This window comes from Ceratotherium simum, chromosome 1 (assembly GCF_057802395.1).
Source record: "Ceratotherium simum simum isolate JZ-2026a chromosome 1, ASM5780239v1, whole genome shotgun sequence".
Classification (NCBI taxonomy): Eukaryota; Metazoa; Chordata; class Mammalia; order Perissodactyla; family Rhinocerotidae; genus Ceratotherium; species Ceratotherium simum.
In genome coordinates this window covers 52168735-52186067 of record NC_141900.1, presented here as the reverse complement: position 1 = coordinate 52186067, position 17333 = coordinate 52168735, and the positions used below count along the sequence as shown (strand labels likewise).

The 17333-nt window shown below is 35.4% G+C and overlaps 1 protein-coding gene across 4 annotated transcripts in view; it reads right to left on the bottom strand.

Moving 5' to 3' along the window:
- Nucleotides 1–786: 786 nt before the first annotated feature.
- Nucleotides 787–17333, bottom strand: part of HDAC9 (histone deacetylase 9) — a 493660-nt gene continuing 477113 nt past the window's right edge. For all 4 annotated transcript variants that reach the window (XM_014786502.2, XM_087428258.1, XM_087428399.1 and 1 more), the window contains one exon: nt 787–3409. In XM_014786502.2, coding sequence (XP_014641988.1) covers nt 3095–3409 — 315 coding nt within the window. In that variant the 3' untranslated portion in view covers nt 787–3094. The remainder of the gene's footprint in view (nt 3410–17333) is intronic.

The following is a 17333-nucleotide window of genomic DNA, read 5'->3' as shown; positions in this document are numbered from 1 at the left end:
ATGCAATATTGTTGTGACTTAGAGTAACTTTAACTTACATGATACTATTAAAGTTTAGATTGAAGGAATTAAAGAATATAAAACAATTATTTTTAACCTATTGAACCAAATATATGTAACACATTATGAAGTATTGACTTATAAGTTTTGCTAGCAACTGACCAGAAGAGGAGCAAGAAAGGTCATGGCCCATGGAATGTGTACGGTCCAGTTCCCTTGACCTGAGTCAAGCTCCTTTTTCTTCACACTAGTATTATAATTGTTTCCATATAAGGGGAGGTCATTTAATTACTCTTTTCTCTTTAAATTTATATACTGTCACTTTATACTTGTAGGTCAGGCTCTCACTGTAATAGATATAACTATTATGATACATGCAAATTATTCATTTTAATGTTTATTGAGTGCTTGTTATAGTCAAGGGATTATATTGTTTTTAAAAATAATTTTTAAATAGAACTGACATCTATTTATATAAAACTTTATATTTAAAAGTTGACATCAGAGATGATAACGTATCATGAAAAAGGCCACACTGGGAAAACGAAAAATGCAACAAATTTTACATGTGTTTGTTATTTGATAATGGCTGATGTAAATAGTTTAAAATCATTATTGTTGGCATTATTATTTTTAATGGCATTGGAAGTAACTGCTCAAAATATCTTTATTTTCTTGTTTCAACAAAGAATGGCAATATATTTTGGTATATGAGACCTAGTGAATGAGCTTCAAATTCGATTAAATGTATCAAGTTTACACAAAGCCATATGTATGAAAGGGGATCTTTTAAAAAAACTTTATTTGAGAAAGGAAGGACTTATAACAGAAGGCAAGAAGGGAAACATACAAACAATATATTTACAACACAAAACAAGAGATCACCATCAAGGGTGTAAATTATAATAAATACAGTAGATTTTAAAAAGAGACATTTATCAATTAGTTCTAAGATTAAGTCCAGCTTTCCTTTTCACTGGTTCCAGGTAGTTTCTTGATTAAATTCAAAGATTATCAAATTCAAACAATTAACGTCCGCCAACTGTACTGATGAAGCTCTCTCAAATGACATTATAAAAAATAGTTTTTTTTTGTTTGTGATTACATATCTTTGAAGTAATATTATACAAAAGTCTGCTCAGCCACATGTTCCTCCCCAAATAAAATGTATTTTAAAAGATGCACTATCCCTTTTTTATGAGATTGAAAAAAGACTTTAAAGAAAATGAATATTTATGAGATGGAAAAAATATACAATTTTATCTTAGGAATGCCATATTTTTAATGCAAAACAACTGACAAAAAGTCATTTTAATCTGAAGGAATATACTAACCAAAATACGTCGGTAATAGGAAGTGTTGCCTATTATAGCTATTTGTCAAATTATCAGAAGGACTTTCATTACATGGAAAAGTTTTAAACTTTCTAACTTCTAGTTATGTTAATTTAATTTGAATGGAGACTTTTTAAAAAAGGATAATGTATCTTTAGCAGTAACCTTTTTTAAGAAATATTTTAAATGTCACAGCAAAATGTAAACAACACGTGCCAATAACATACAGTTGTACAATGTCTACATTTAGCAAAACTGCTATATCTCCTTTGAAACAGGATACTATACCTTAAAATACCTCGGATTTAGAAATATAAATATTTTAATAGAAAAAAACCTCACAAAGATTCTAGGTCAATTTGGATTATCCATATTAAAGGGGTCTTAATACAATGAATCTTTAACTAGCTTAACAAAAGTAAACCCATAAAACAAGGTAAACATATCAAAAGGGAGTATGAAGGAAATGTTCCAGTGAAAAGCTTCCTTAACAATTTCCCTACTTGTGGTGTTATTTTCTCAGACAATAAATCAATTCATAGAGTGCCCTTTAAAAACAGAAAGAGTAAAACACTATCCTCCGTTTTTTTTTCCCTACATTCCTCAGTACATGAATCACTTGGACTTCCTGTTTCCACAAGGCATTTCCTGTTCAGCCTCATGGAATCAGTTTTCTGTAGGAGAACAGCAGGAACCTGACAAAGAACTGACTTAAATAAACAGAGTCTTCTGTTGCCTTCAAAGTTGTTTGTATTTCATAGCATCAAAGGACATAGTCCTTCTGAAGGTGCATTATGTACAAGTAGATTCTTTTGTTAAGCCTAACTTTCCTAATTTTTTATTTACCAAAATGGTATGGTATATGCCATGTCATTATGGAATTATACTTAACAGATCCTAGTGATAATGATTATAAAATATGATGCATTTTCTTCTTTTAAACATGATTTTGACTTCATATCAGATAATAGTCATACTGTTACTGTGTTTTCTACAATTGTAGATACAACACAGTATCTGATTGGACCATAATGCTGCTTATTACTTCTTGCCAACATTTGCATCTGCTTCATTTGATCTTTTTCAATAGACAGTGTCATCAAATAACACAAGATAAAAGTAAAATGAGCAGTGCTAGGTGAGACATATGTAATATTTAAAATAGTGCTGTACTTTGCATCTATATATGTAAAACCACCTCTATTCCTACTATTTTCAATTGCAATCTATACAACAACCTAGAACTACTGGCATGGTAACCAGAACATTTCACTTAAAAAAGAGAGAGGAAGGAAGGGGCAGACTATCTTTAACAGTGTTCAAGACTGTAATATGATACATTATATACAACAATGTGAAAATTGAATTCTACATATCAAAAAAAATCAAGACCTAATAGAATGTTTCATTGATCAGACTGGGAAACTATATCCAGCAGTCACTGATCTCAACAGATAAACTAAAAACAATAGTGAGTTCGTTTTCCTTAGAAGTAATTCATGTGTCAGGCTTTGGGATGAATTTAAAGCCTATTAATTACTTGAATACTCATGTAATATAATTTTAGTGTAACAGGTTTTCCTTACCAGTGGAGTTTCAGTGAAACCTTGACATCTAGATAGAGATCAGTATATAGAGAGATCTCTATATAGATATATCTGCATTAATTAGAATCCTTAAACACTAAAATCAAATCATTCAGAGATATAAACGGATAGGAAATAATATCCATTTACCAAAACCTGCAATGCATTTCATATTCAGATAATGACTTTAATTACAAATCCTGGAGCTAAATCTTTGCCTATTACCTGTTGCATAAAAGCAGCCTGCTCCCCAGATTCCATTTCCTGGATCTGAGCATCTTCATCACTGTCCACTGGTTCCTCCTTGACCTTCACAGCCCCAACTTGTCCCAGTGTGTCATCCACACAAGCACTGCTGTCGCTCCTAGTGCTGTTGCCACTAGAGGGCGCTCTGTCTTCCTGCATCGCCTGGTCCCCCTGAAGCTCTTCCTCCGCTTCCTCGAGGTGACTGCCTGGTTGCTTCAGTTGTTCAATAGATTTCGAAAGCAGCTAGAAGAGAGTGTTCAGGGGTTCAAAATTCAGTAGTTCTTGGTGGTAACAGAGCAGCAAAATACACTTTGATTTCTAATGACTCTACTTCAATACACTCTGATTACTCATCTCTGAACATCAATTACAGAATGAATTCGTATGCAGCAAACTTCCTCAGTGATACTAAATCTCAAGCAGTCCCATCATTTCCATATTATATTGGTGTAGTAGGCAGGGAATAAGGTCTTTAAGTGTTTTGTTAAATGGGTTACTCTTTATCACACTTAGAAAATGGTAGGAAAAATGTAAATAATAAAATTTTTCCATGGAAACCATGAAACTTTCACAAAGGCAGGTTATACTGAGTCAATTTAATCCAAATAAACCTGGGAATATTTTTCTCAAAAGAGGAAATGTAATGGAAATAATGGAAAGGTAATGAAAAACTTTCACAATCTCATTATTCAACAAATGTGAACCACTCTGCCACAAATGCTAATTAGTTCTTCTTATCTAATTTTCCTATATCTAAATGGTCAAATGATAAAACATCTCTTTATATATACTTGTAAAACATGGAAATATTGATTTTGAAATGCAGAACTTTAAACAGAGGCAGGATTTAAAACAAAATTTTTGACAGCACTTAAAATGTTTTATGAACATATCCATATGGAAATTGAATAATTGGAAAGAAATAAGGAATTATTTTCAATTTGAAAAGTATTATTTAGACCTTTTATTTGTTTTGTAAATTAAGTCACAATCTTCAGAAGTGTATAAATTAACTGCTCAATGATTAAAAAAGATAATTGACAACATACCTAACTTAAATAATAGCAAAATACCATAGTATAAAATCTCAATAAAGGGGAGAAAAATTCTCAAGATGATTTCCTCTCACATAGGCCTTCTGTTTTACTTGACAATGACCCCATTGACTGATCATCTGCACATCTTGGACTGTGTTTTCAAGGGTGGTTAGAGTTTTCTGCTGAGTCAGTGCCCATGTAAGCAATATGCCAATTATTGTAATGAGCAGCACACTGAGAATACCACCACTAAAAATGAACGGATACATGAATACAGATTTTTCTATGTAAAATTCAAGTTTATCTCCCACTCACACCTATGTTTTTATAACTAAATACCTGCTTTAAAATTAGAATACAAAAGTACTCAAACTTTGAAGAGCATGTTAACCTCTTTTGTCTTATAGACTTTCCTCCAGTCCACACAACCTCAAATGGCTCTGCACACACTGATGAAGCCCTTCCATTTCATAGTTGGTAGAAATATTGAGAGTTTTCATTCATTTGTTCAATAAATATTTATTGAGTCTAACTGTATTCAAGACACCATGCTAATCACTGGGAAAACAGCCATTGCCCTGCCATCATGGAGCTTATGGTTTAATGTGTTAGAAAGGCACCAAATACATAAACTTATTCTTATTTTCAATGATGGCAAGTGAAAAAGAAAGAAACACAGGGTGTTGTGAGCATACATACCAGTTGCCACAGGAGTGGAAGTGCAGATTGTTAAGGGTGGTTTCACTAAGGAAGTGCTATGTTTAGGCTGTGACATAAAAGATGAAGGATGGAAAGGAGTAATTAATTAGGTATGTGTGAGGGAGCAATAAAGGTAGAGAGCATTTCTGGCAGAAGGTACAGTGTGTGGACTGGAAAAGGAGACCAGTGCATCTGAGCAGCTGAAAGGCTAGTGGGGTATGAGCACAGAAAGATGGCGGGAGAATGCTGGAAGATGATGTTGGAGAGAGTGGCATAGTTTATATTATATTTGGGTTAAGAATAATATTCTAGAGAAATAAAATACAACTTAGGATAAACCATATACAAGACCTAAACATCACCAATCCTAAGTTAGACATGATTGAGCTAAGAGAATATATACAAATCAAAATTCATATCAAAGTGAAGAAGGCAAATTGAAATATTAATTTCCTTTGTGCCTACAGCCTAACTTCTATTGTTCCAAGGCAATCAGCATAAGGAGAATATTCATCCCATCATGCTTTAAATGTCTTAAAGTCCTTTTTAGGAAATTATTTGCAGGACTTTTATACCAATTCTGAATGCTAATCAGCTTTTCATGTCATCAGTCAGTCCCGCAACCATTACCTTCATCATTCATCTCAGACGACACACAAGAACAGGTTAGAGGATCTTGTAGGGAGAAAAGATTTATCTAAGAAAAGGTATTAGTCAGGTGAAGGAGGCTGCAAGAGCCCCTCAGAGGGACTTTGTGTAAGAAGATTGCTGCAATTCATCTTCTGATGGATGCTTGCTGACCTGTAGAAGCTCTCCCTCTTACTACCAAAGCTTAGCTGGAAAAGTTCATGAGGGCTAGCTCATCAGAGCTGGGGAGCCAAAGACAGCTGTGAGTCAAGCAGACACCTCCGAGAGGTGTTCAAAAGATCCTGCCTATAAGAGTCTCTGTGAGGACAAGAGAAAAAACCTATATGGGATGTGTGGCCATAGGACAGGAACTGAGGGCCATTCATGAAAGGTCAGCCAGAGAGCACATGACCAGTGTCCAGGAAATGCCACGTCAAGTCCCTGGTTACTGAGGGGTAACTCTGCATCTTATCCAGCTTCTTGATATTTGACTACAGAGAGTATTTAATAACCAAGAGGAAGCTATGAATACCACTTGCTAAGGCTAAGTAAAAAGACATTTCTGTTGCTATTTTTCTCCTTCCCAGTCCCAGTTCCAGCATGGCCTCTCAGTGCCTTGACCTCCTAACCTCCAATGGCCTTGTCCTCCATCCACCTCAGCTCCCAATGTTGTGATCATACCCTAGCCCTGATCTTTACTGGTAACTGTACATGCTCCTAAATCTCAATTTCAAACATTATTCCTTTCTTCCAGCTCATTCTCAGAATATTCTGACCCCAATCATTCCTCAGCTCTGGAGGGTCCTCTAAGCTAAGGCGCCTACCACATTCTCACTGCCTATCACTCCTCCTCATTCCCTCACTTCTCTCCTTGCTGGACTAGGTTCCATTCTCCATCATTAAAAATCACTCCCTTACATTACCTTCAACTCTCATGCCCTATTCAATATGGGTTTTACTGGACAAATAAGACTTCTAACCTTGGTTAATACTAAATCTCTGCCAAACCCAAGCAGCTGAATAAGCTAGGAAACAAATAAACAAACAAATTACAATCATGCTGAGTGTTTCTCTTCAAATTCATGATCACAACCCTCAAATAGGCCCTCAGTGGTTCCGGCAATCCTCCTATGTTTCTCTAGTTAATTAATTCCCACTCTTTCAATGACTATTTCAAACTAAATCCTCTCTCCTCAAGCCTCTCACATCCAGACCTTTTCCTCACTCCCTGCTGATACGTTTGCTTCTTATTTCACTGAGAAAATAGAAGCCTCAGAAGACAAACTCAACATCCTGCTACGAGCACATTTACCAAGCTGTTCTATTCACCCTTCCTCCTGTTTCTTTGAAAGCAATGTCTGCACTCCAGTCTCAGTCAATTCCTCCACTTATGCCCTGGATTCTATCCACTCCTGCAATTATCCACTCTGTCCTCCAACACACATTTCCCCTCTCTGCTGAAATACTCTCATTTGTACACTTTCAGTATTATCATCCATCTTAGATGAAACCTCCCATGACCCACCCCCACACACACACCATTATGTACCTCCCTTCACAGTTATCTCTCTTCATTGTCTTCATTTCTCTTTTCCCATTCTCTCTAGAATTCATGCCAGCCAGGCTTTCATCCACACAATTTGGCTGAAATTATCTCTCTTATTAAAGTCAATAATGACTGCATAAATGCTAAATCCAGTGGCAATTTAAATAGGATATTAATAGGTGTCAATGAGGGTGAAGCATTTTTAGAAAGGATACCACAACAAAATCACAGCGTCTTTGAAAGTAAGAGACTGATATTACTAGTGTTGGTGCAGGCAAAGACCAAACTGTTTGTATATTAATTTACTGGAATATAATTTCCCCATAGATAGCAAGTACATCAAAGAAAATCTCTAATACTGACCAAACACGAAATGTACAGAATATATCATATGTATATTTTAACAGAAAACTTTCTGAAACGTGATCTGTTAATGTCTTTCTGAGGTCACTGAAGTATCCAGAAATCACATCATTTAGTCCATGAATCAAATTTGGTCAGTATTTACAACTCACTGACATAAATACGTATATGAAACTGTGTATAACAATTTTCAGTGTGGAATAAAGAAACAATGCCATTTGTTCTAGTCAGTTCCTTTGGCTTCATGTACACTTCTGATGTACTAAAGGAAACACCAGGGAGCAAAATGCCAGAATGAATAATGCTGTGATACCCAGACAAGAAGGCCAAATGGCAAGATGGTCTTCTTCCAAGGGCAGAATTCCTTTAATGGCTTGTAAAACAAATGTTTCTTGACATAAAACAGTAACTTATGAATAGAGATCATATGGATATAAAATGTTGCAGTCGAAAATTTCTAACAACACACTTCAAACACTTATTTTATAAAAACAAGGAATTTCATGCCCAAGAGACGCTGAGTCATCTCCAAAAGAGAGTAAAAACCTAGAACTTTTTATACTCTTCCACTCTGCATTCTCCTCCTCTCAGAAACAGCTATATTCTGATGATAATTGAATACATAAACAATTCCAATGTCTCCCCAAGCTCCAAACTTGCATATTCAGCTGCTTCCTTAACATCTTCACTTAGATCTAGAATATCTAATAGGTATCATAAACTTTAAATACTTATTCCCATACCAGTCAAATGACTTGCTCACCTAATTTTTCTCCTCTGAGTAGACAGCATTACCCAATTGCACAAGTCAAAAATCTAGAATTTATGCTTTTTTCTCTTTCACTCATCTTTTTAATAAATATCTGAAAATTTAATTAATGCTTAGTAACAATGCTTTGACACTTTTCTTCCTAGGTTATGAAGCAAATGCCAATGTCTACCTGAACAATAACTACCACTTTTTCACCTTCTCTAGAATAAAGTATGCTCTCTGTGAAGCATCTCAGAATACAAAAGAGAGAAATGGGATCTCCTGGAGCTGGTTTTGCAAAATATAAATGCATAGAAGGAGTTAACCTACACTTTTTATTTTATTTTAGGTATTTGACTAAAGCTGTTTTTGTTCAAACAGTCAAATTCGCTAGAGTGGAAAAATTAACAATTGACATCAGCAAGGGAAATCTACAAACAACAGTCAAAGAAAACCCTGCCTGCCAGGTTTGACTTATTTCAGATTTTTAAAATAAAAAGTTGCTTGGTGTTATTTGTAAGTTTCTGACTATTTACTAGGAAATTCAGTATTCAGATTACATAGTGTTCTATGTGTTTTTGAACTACAAACGTGACCATTACAAAGATGGTATGGACTAACCCTTTTCTAATTTGTACTGCTGCTGAGTGGCCCCAGATGCAGGGAAGACCTGTGTGCTTACTCTCAGTGGGGTAGCAGCGTCTCTCTTTGGTTGAACATCTGGAGGTGATCCCCCAGCAAAGTTGAGCTGTTGCCTTGCTGGCTAGAAAACACAAGACAAAACATCTGTGTGACAGATAAATGTACAAGCCTGTGTGAATCTCAGCTGAGGCCCCATCTGTAAAACACACCGTGTGTCATTCGTCTGACACCAGGTGAGTTACTTTGGTGGGGAACCCAGCTGAGATGAAGAAGATGATGGCTGTGCAACTTCTCGGTCCCCTTTCATCTGTGCTCTTACTCATCCGTCAGTGTGTCTCTGTATTCTCCATGCTACTGTACAGCAATCGTACTGAACTCTAAGAATGCTGCAGGCAATCTATGCCCATTCTGCATTTGTAACCCATGCACTTATACACACTCACACAGATATTCTGTATGCCAGATAGCATGATAATTTATCTGAAATTCTAACACCTTCAAGTCTTACAAGTAAATTCTTCAATTCTTATTAATCCCTGCTAGGGTCATAATTATAGCAAGTCCATAATTTCAATGTTTTATATCCTATGTTTCATATATTCTATTGGCAAATTATGTATATATACATATACATGTATATGTAGAATATAGACATATATTCTATTGACAAATGATGTAAAATTCATGAAATAATATTTAAAGGCTATGCAGCTAACCTTTACACAGTAGCACATTAAGTTCATCTCTGTGTAAGTTACACTGTTTGATACAAGTCTAGAGGTCAATTTAAGCATAAATGCTGCCGAATAAAATATCTTTAAATTCTATATTTTTAATTTTTCCCCACAGAAATCAGGAGTAAATCTGCTTCTGACAGGCATCTGATTTTCTGAAATTGTCAACAAACCATTAAGCACAAGTGTTTGAAAGTGATTATTAAACTATGCAAAATGACCTTCAACCCAACTCATCACTTTTTTATTTTGCCTCAGATTTTAAGGCAAATTTTGCTTGAGGAATGGCAATAGCACAATTTAAAAAAATTTTTTTTCTTTTAAATAAATGTAAAATTCTTCTTTTGGAAAATAAAACCTTTCCCTTAAGCTCCAAGGAAACTAGATTTAAAAATAATGATAAAATTCTGTTTCAATTCACAAATAGATTAGGTATGTACCAACTGTTCTCAAAAACAACATGCAGAGCTTGGAGGGCTTTCAAATTGAGAGGTCTACTTAGAGAACAACTCCGCCTCAAGCCAAAATAGTCCATGTCATTTCGCTTCTGTGTATTTTAGGGAAACAACGAAAAGAACCAAAATTAAATAACAAGAGAGAAAGATTTTCTAAATATTGGTTCATTATTCCCATAAATTAAAAGTCTAAACTGAAAAAAATTCTTTCTTACCAATAATGAAGAGACATAAAATTAATCCAGGGACCAAGTAAATTCTTAATAAAAACTTGTTTATCATTATAACTCTCAATGATTGTCTAAATGATGCCTACAATTAAAATATCCTTTCTCTGGCTCTCAAAACATCCTAACATTTCAATAACTTAAATAAGTGTTCACTTCTGGAAAGGAGACTGACAATTTCCTCCTCCCAACTAGTTTGAGAAAGTTACCCACCCACTCTTTCATACATTCAATAATTTTTATTGAGCACTTACTATATGCCAGGTCCTGAGAAGAAAGTGGTCAGTTAGGTGAGATCCAGGCTCTCAGAGGGGGAAACAGAAAATAAGCAACCGAAGAGTCGAACTTAACATGTTAGGGAATGATGGGGGAAGGGTGAGTGTCTGTGTTTAATTTGGCTGGGCAGGGAAGACCCCTCTGAAGAGGTGAGGTTTCAGCTGAGAGAGACTCCAAGACCAAGATCAAGTCACGAGAAGACCTGGAAGTTGAACATTCCATACAGAACTGTGGCTAGCACAACTCCTGGAGATAGAAGGAGATCCCCCACAGACCGAAGAGGAGGCCAACCTGGCTGAAGATCAACGAGTAAGGGAAGGGAGTAGGAGATGAGGTCAGTGAGGGGGGCAAAAGCCAGATCACTACAGCCTTGTAGGCCACGTAAAGATGCTTGGATTTTATCTTACAAACAATGAGGAGCCACTGGGGAGCTTTAAGCAAACCTTTGACGTGATTTGATTTGCATTTGTAAATGATCGCTCTGGCTGCTAGAGAAGATTGGATTTAGGTGGGGAAAAGTGGAGACAGGAAGATTGACCTTTCAGAACATAAAATCCTCAGCAAGAGAGTGTAACAAGAACTATTAGGGGCTTTTCTTAACTAGAACACAGATGAGCTATTTTTCCTTCTTTTATAGCACTGTGTAATTTTACGTCCTTTTATATTACATAGTAAGATTTTTCCCAGATAATCTCCTTTCCAATCTTCAGTTGACAGTACACTTTCTTTTAAAGTTTTCTTTCTTTGCTCTTTAAGGGTAAAAGAGTAGAGGCACAGTGAGGAAAGTTATCCTTATTTTCTTTGCTAACCCTTGGTAATTTTGGACTGTGTCTCAGAATAGACAAGATCAATGATCTTCCCACCACTTGACTCATAAACATCTCCCTTTCTCCTCATTGATCAATCTCTTGCTTTGGTAAACTGGACAGCAGTGCCAGACCTATTTAAAATGGACAACCAAGAGTAAACTCTAGACATTAACTGCCACATGGAAATGTGGGCCCAGCATGGCCAGACTTTTCAATTTTTCAGACAATGCCATATTTGTATTTGAAATCTTTCTATTTTTAAAGATTGACCAATAATTTGAATGCTTTTTAGGACACCAGCCAGGCCAAAGACAGCAATTCAATGGAATGGATCTAGTCCATAGACTGTCAGCTTGTGACCTCTGAAAATAATCCCTTATATCCCTTCTTGCTTGAACATTCTATGGTTTAGATCATGTAGGGCTGATGTCTGCATGCTGTTAAAATACACCATCCTTCACATTTGTGATTTGTTTTACGTTCCCTACGTGGTCAAAAATTCAACTACTTTGCCAGGGGTTGGAGGTAGCAGTAGGAATTGACTACAAAGGAGCAGCGCAAGGGAATTTTGTAAGTTTAGGGAACTATTCTATATCTTGAATATGGCAGTTGTATGACGATATGCATTTGTCAAAACTCACTGAACTGTACAGCAAAAGGAAAAAATTTTACTGTGTGTAAGTTATACCTCAATAAAAAATTCAATAACTAACCATAATATTGTTCCAAAGAGAAAATAAGGTTTGCTTCATGAGGAATACAAAGACACAAGAGAGAGCTGGAACAAAATTTAGAGATTTGGTTTACAACAAAGTAGCTTGATGCAATATTGAGAGAAGTGGGAAATGTGTGTCTTGGAAATATTTTAGCACTTCCAGACAACCATTTTCATTAACAGAGTAAGGAAAATAGAACCATTAGTGCTGTATAAGAATATAAATACTGCATTAGATTTCAGTATTTCTTACCATGTTTACAAAGCACTTTCAGTACATCCTCTCACGTAATCCTTACTATAAACCTCTAAAATGTGCAAATTAGAAAATTACTGGACAAAGAGGTTCAAGACTTTGACCAAAGTTGCAAAACTAACAAATAATTGTGTAGGACATCAGGAACTTCTCTTGGAAAGGCTATCAAGCATTCTAGATTTTGCAATTCATATGAGCTTTGCATTATATAGAACTATCTTTGATTAGAATTATCTGTTTGCAGTTCTATGAGCCAGCCATTCAAGGGAAAGAACATGACTTCTTTATTTTCATTTCCAGTATGTAGCATAATTTTGCTAATAAATCTTTACGGAACATCATCAATTATTCCATGCCAGGAGGTTATTTTTTAGAAGTAAGTTTTTACTACTGGCTGATACAACTAAGTTGATAGCAAGAGAATAATGGTACATTTAGGATATGGGAGCATAGCCCTGGATGCAGTTCTGCTGAAGGAATGGGAATACTCCAGACCATACGACATTTCAGGGTCACTATAATCCCTCAGATTTCATAAGTATTTAGAGAAAGAACAGAAAGATAACAGGGGGGAAAAAACCCTAAAATAAGGAACTTATAAGCAACCAAAATCTGTAACAAAGAGACTGCTACACATTGGTGGTTTTTATGTCTACAAATCACTTAGCTATATTAAAAATTCCTTAGTAAGACTTAATTATTTCATTCTGTCAAATGAAACTATTTGTCAAGGTTGGGAAACAACCAAATTATTTAGCTTCCCTCTCCCTTTGAACTGCCTGGAATCAACATCAGTCAAACTACTCACATGGTTTAATTCCCCAGACGTTTTTCTTTCCCCTATTTTCTTACCTCATAGTCATGTCTAACTATTGTTTTTCTCATTCAATAAAAGCGTTTCTGACTAGATTAACAGTGCAGAGTGAAAAGGAAAGGTCGAGGTCCTTTGTTTGGTCTTAATGTTATGAAAGCAGCACTGGGAACGTTTGTGAATGTTACACATTAATCCACTGAAATGGTCATTTAGTTTCTTTTCCAAACACAGGATTTCATCACATCTAATAATAAAGCAACAAGCCATTTTTTGTATATTATAAACCATCAACTCGTAATTATATAGTGAAATGCTTCTATATGAATTCTCTGTGGTGATGTAAGCTGGTATTGCAGAGTAAGTGGTTTTCGAAGCCAAATACATACCTACACAGATCTATTTACATTGGGCTAATCATGTCAAAATAGCATCTATTTAAGGGTAAAGTCAAAGTTTCTTTTATAAATCTCTATAGATAGATAAATAATCTAGGAGGCTTTTTACTGTTATAAAATTAAGACTGCCTTTCAATGGTTGCTAAAGTTTTTGGACATACTATCCATCTAATGGGCAAAATGTAATCCTAAATTGGTGATTAAAGACTCTGCATGGAAACAAGCTGTCAAATGGATAGAGAGAAATTAAACCTGACAACGGTAATGCCTACTTTCCTAAATGAAAGCCCAGTTCAAGTTTCTACTCATCCATTTTTCAAAACTTAAAACAAGGCATTTTCCAACCACCCATAGATGAGACGCCAACATTTGCATTTCAGTTGAACTTGATGAAGTCAGTAGACTTTCAGCTTCAGGCTTGCTCAGATCTCCTGTGAGAAAATGTTTGCCCAATCTAAAAAATATGACAATGTGACAACATGCGAGAAAGGAAACATGGCCTGGCTGTAGTTGGCTCTCTACTGCACTCACACTGCACCGTTGGAAAGCCTTATAATCCAACAGGATATCTGAATGTCCCACCACCAGGTCCACGTAAAAAGACTTCCAAGTGAGTAATTGGATGGAGGGCAATGTGTGGAAAGTTGGGGAGGAGGGTCAGGAAAATGGGTGTCTTCATCTTAGCAAATCCAAACCAATACCAAAAAAATAAGATGACCTTCCTTTTTGTATTCATTTGCTTTGTCTTTAGCTGAAAGTTTTCTACTTTTTGGCAAAAATAAAGTTAGGAAAATCTTGTCTCCCGCTTGGTGATAAAAACAACACTGAAATCATAAGCACAAGTTTAAGTTAAGGATAGGCCTTTGTGTCATACAACCTATTTTGGAATTCCAGCTCTGTCAACTGCTAGCCCTGTCACTTTGGCCAACTTACTTAAGCCCTTTAAAATTAACTTTCTTGATATTAAAAAAAAGTGAGCTGCTAAGTTTGAGGAGATAATATACATAAGAATGCTAGGCTAGCATGGTGTCACAGCTCATAGTAGATCCTACATATAAAAGGGAGCTGGTATTATTTAAATGATCCTATCCCTAAGGTACTTATGGAAAAGGTGCTGGAAAGATGCACAGTGCATAAAAGAAGGAGAGGGAAAGATAAACTAGGAGAAATAAGTACAGCAAAAAAGCAAAGATTAGTACATCGTCCTCATCTAATTATACTTAAAATTTTAATCTTCCCACAAGTAAGCTGTGGATAGATTACCTTTGTTAAAATAAAGCTAATATGAAGTGTTTACTTATTGTTTGATAAAATGAAGTGTGACTTAAAAAATGTAAACTTTTTGAAATGTACATGTCTATATACATGTACATGTCTATATAGTAGTTCTTCAAATTAATCTCCTTTGGAAAATATACACTTTGCTCAATAGTTCTATTTTATAATAGTTCTATTTTATAATTGCCTTCAGGGATACTTTATAAGGAAAAAAATAACACACACACATATGCATGCTATGTTTGTATGTGACCACAGGCATGAAAGAGTATACTCCCGTGGGTTGCTGTGGATGGATGATTGGGGACAAGGAGTGGGTATGAATCATGAGGGGTTATGGAGAATATGTAACTTTTATGTTAGAAAGTAATGTCAAGAAAAGGAATACAACAGATACCATTCAAATAAAGGGTCAAATTCTCTTCCAAAAACTAATTAAAGCTCCCCATTTGCTCTATTCCAGTATTTGAGCATAATTATATTCATGTCTTGCCTGTCAGACATAACATCTACCTGTTTTAATAAGGGCAACACAGGACATCTGCTCGGCCTCCCCTTTACTAGTCTTGTCTTAGATATATTTTTATTATGATAAAATAGCACTCATGTCAAAATGCCTAAGTATCACAGTAATAAATATATAATAAATACTTGTATCTAGAGTGAACCTTGACATATATAAGATATCATCTCAGGATTTATGTGGGACTTTTTAACAAGTGTTGGCTGATATCCAGTCACAGGAATGCATAAGATATTTATCACAGAGCATAAAGAAATAGAAAAACAGAAAGAAAGAAAGACAAAGAAAGAAAGAAAGAAAGGAAGGAAGAAAGGAAGAAGGAGAGGAGGAGAGGAGGAGAGGAGGAAAGGAAGGAAAGGAAGGAAAGAAAGGAAAGAACGAAAAGAAAGATAAAAGGGAGGGAGGGAGAGAGCGAGGGAGGGAGGAAGGAAGGAAGGAAGAAAGGTAAACAGACAAAAAAGAAAAGACATAAAAAGGACAAGATAACCCAGAAAGGTAACTAAACAAGTCTCAAGTCTTATTTCCTCAAAGGAAACAATTTCCTTCCTCATGTCCTCTATCCTAATACTTAACACATCATATTAGTTTACTTGAATATTTCACTCCCCCTCTCCCCACACTGTAAGCTCCATGAGGACACTGAATGTTGTTTTCTTATTGCCTAAAATAGTGTCTGGCACAAAGTAAGAATTCAATATGATTTGCTAAATGGATACATGCACAGATTAGTATTTCATTCAAAAAAGTACTGAATGAAGAAAGAAGTTTCTTAAAATTTCTGCTCATATGGATTTGATAGAATGAATACAAAAAACATAGGTATTAGAAGAGGTATTAAACTTCTAGTCAAAATAGAAATTATTAGGCATGAATCAATGCTATTCTATTAATGCTATAACAGAGAAATAATTCAAAGAGTAATGTTGTCATTGGGTAGGGGGCAGAAATCTATGTCAAATTATCTCACAACAAAAATGCTGAAGATACTTTGGAAAATTTCAGTGTATCATTCAGATGGTGATATGACTAGAGATTTGCCCTTTTATTAATTTGGCAGCCGTCAGAATACTCCTTCAAAATCATAAAAATGTCTGAGTAGCTGCAATGTGTTTTGTTTTTATCAATCATAGTATTATTTTGCCAGAAAATCTGTGGCAATATTTAAACTTGAAATAGGCTCAGAAGAAAATTACCAATACCTTCTTATGTTTTGGTTTGCTCTCTTGTATTTACAGGGAAAATTTTAGTAACCATTTTTTTCTTCCAATAAAAAAGCAAAGATACTGGCAAAAGCAACAGTCTTCTTTTGATGCTAGTATAAAGATATACTGACATACTAGTTTAAAACCAACCATACACTTGGTTTTCTGAAAAGGCTCACAAGTCATCATTGAATGAATGTACCATATATTAGTAATATAAATTGTTTAATGCACTTCTGAATTTTTTAAATGTCTCAAAAAACCAAAAGAACAAATGTTGTAAGCCATCATTTTCTTATGGTTAAGCTTCTCAAAACAGTTTCAGCAAAAATAGAATATTCAAACTGATGAGCAGAGATAAATCATTCTGACAGGTTTTCCACTCATCTTTCTAGCTTGCCCCATTATTTACTTGTAGATATAACAATACAAATACTATATAAACTCATGCCAGGGATATTTCTGCTAAGCTACTGAGTGCTTGCACCATAATTAAATTAGGCTTAAAATAACTCTCACAAGGGGCCCGCCCGGTGGCATAGCGGTTAAGTTTGAGCACTCTGCTTCAGTGGCCCAGGGCTCTCGGGTTCAGATCCCGGGTGTGGACCTATGCACTGCTTATCAAGCCATGCTGTGGCAGGCATCCCACATATAAAGTAGAGGAAGATGGGCATAGATGTTAGCTCAGGGCCAACCTTCTTCAGTGAAAAGAGGAGGATTGGCAACAGATGTTAGCTCAGGGCTAATCTTCCTCACAAAAAAAAATAAATAAATAAAAATAACTCTCATGACACACTAATTTCCCATGTAAACGTCAT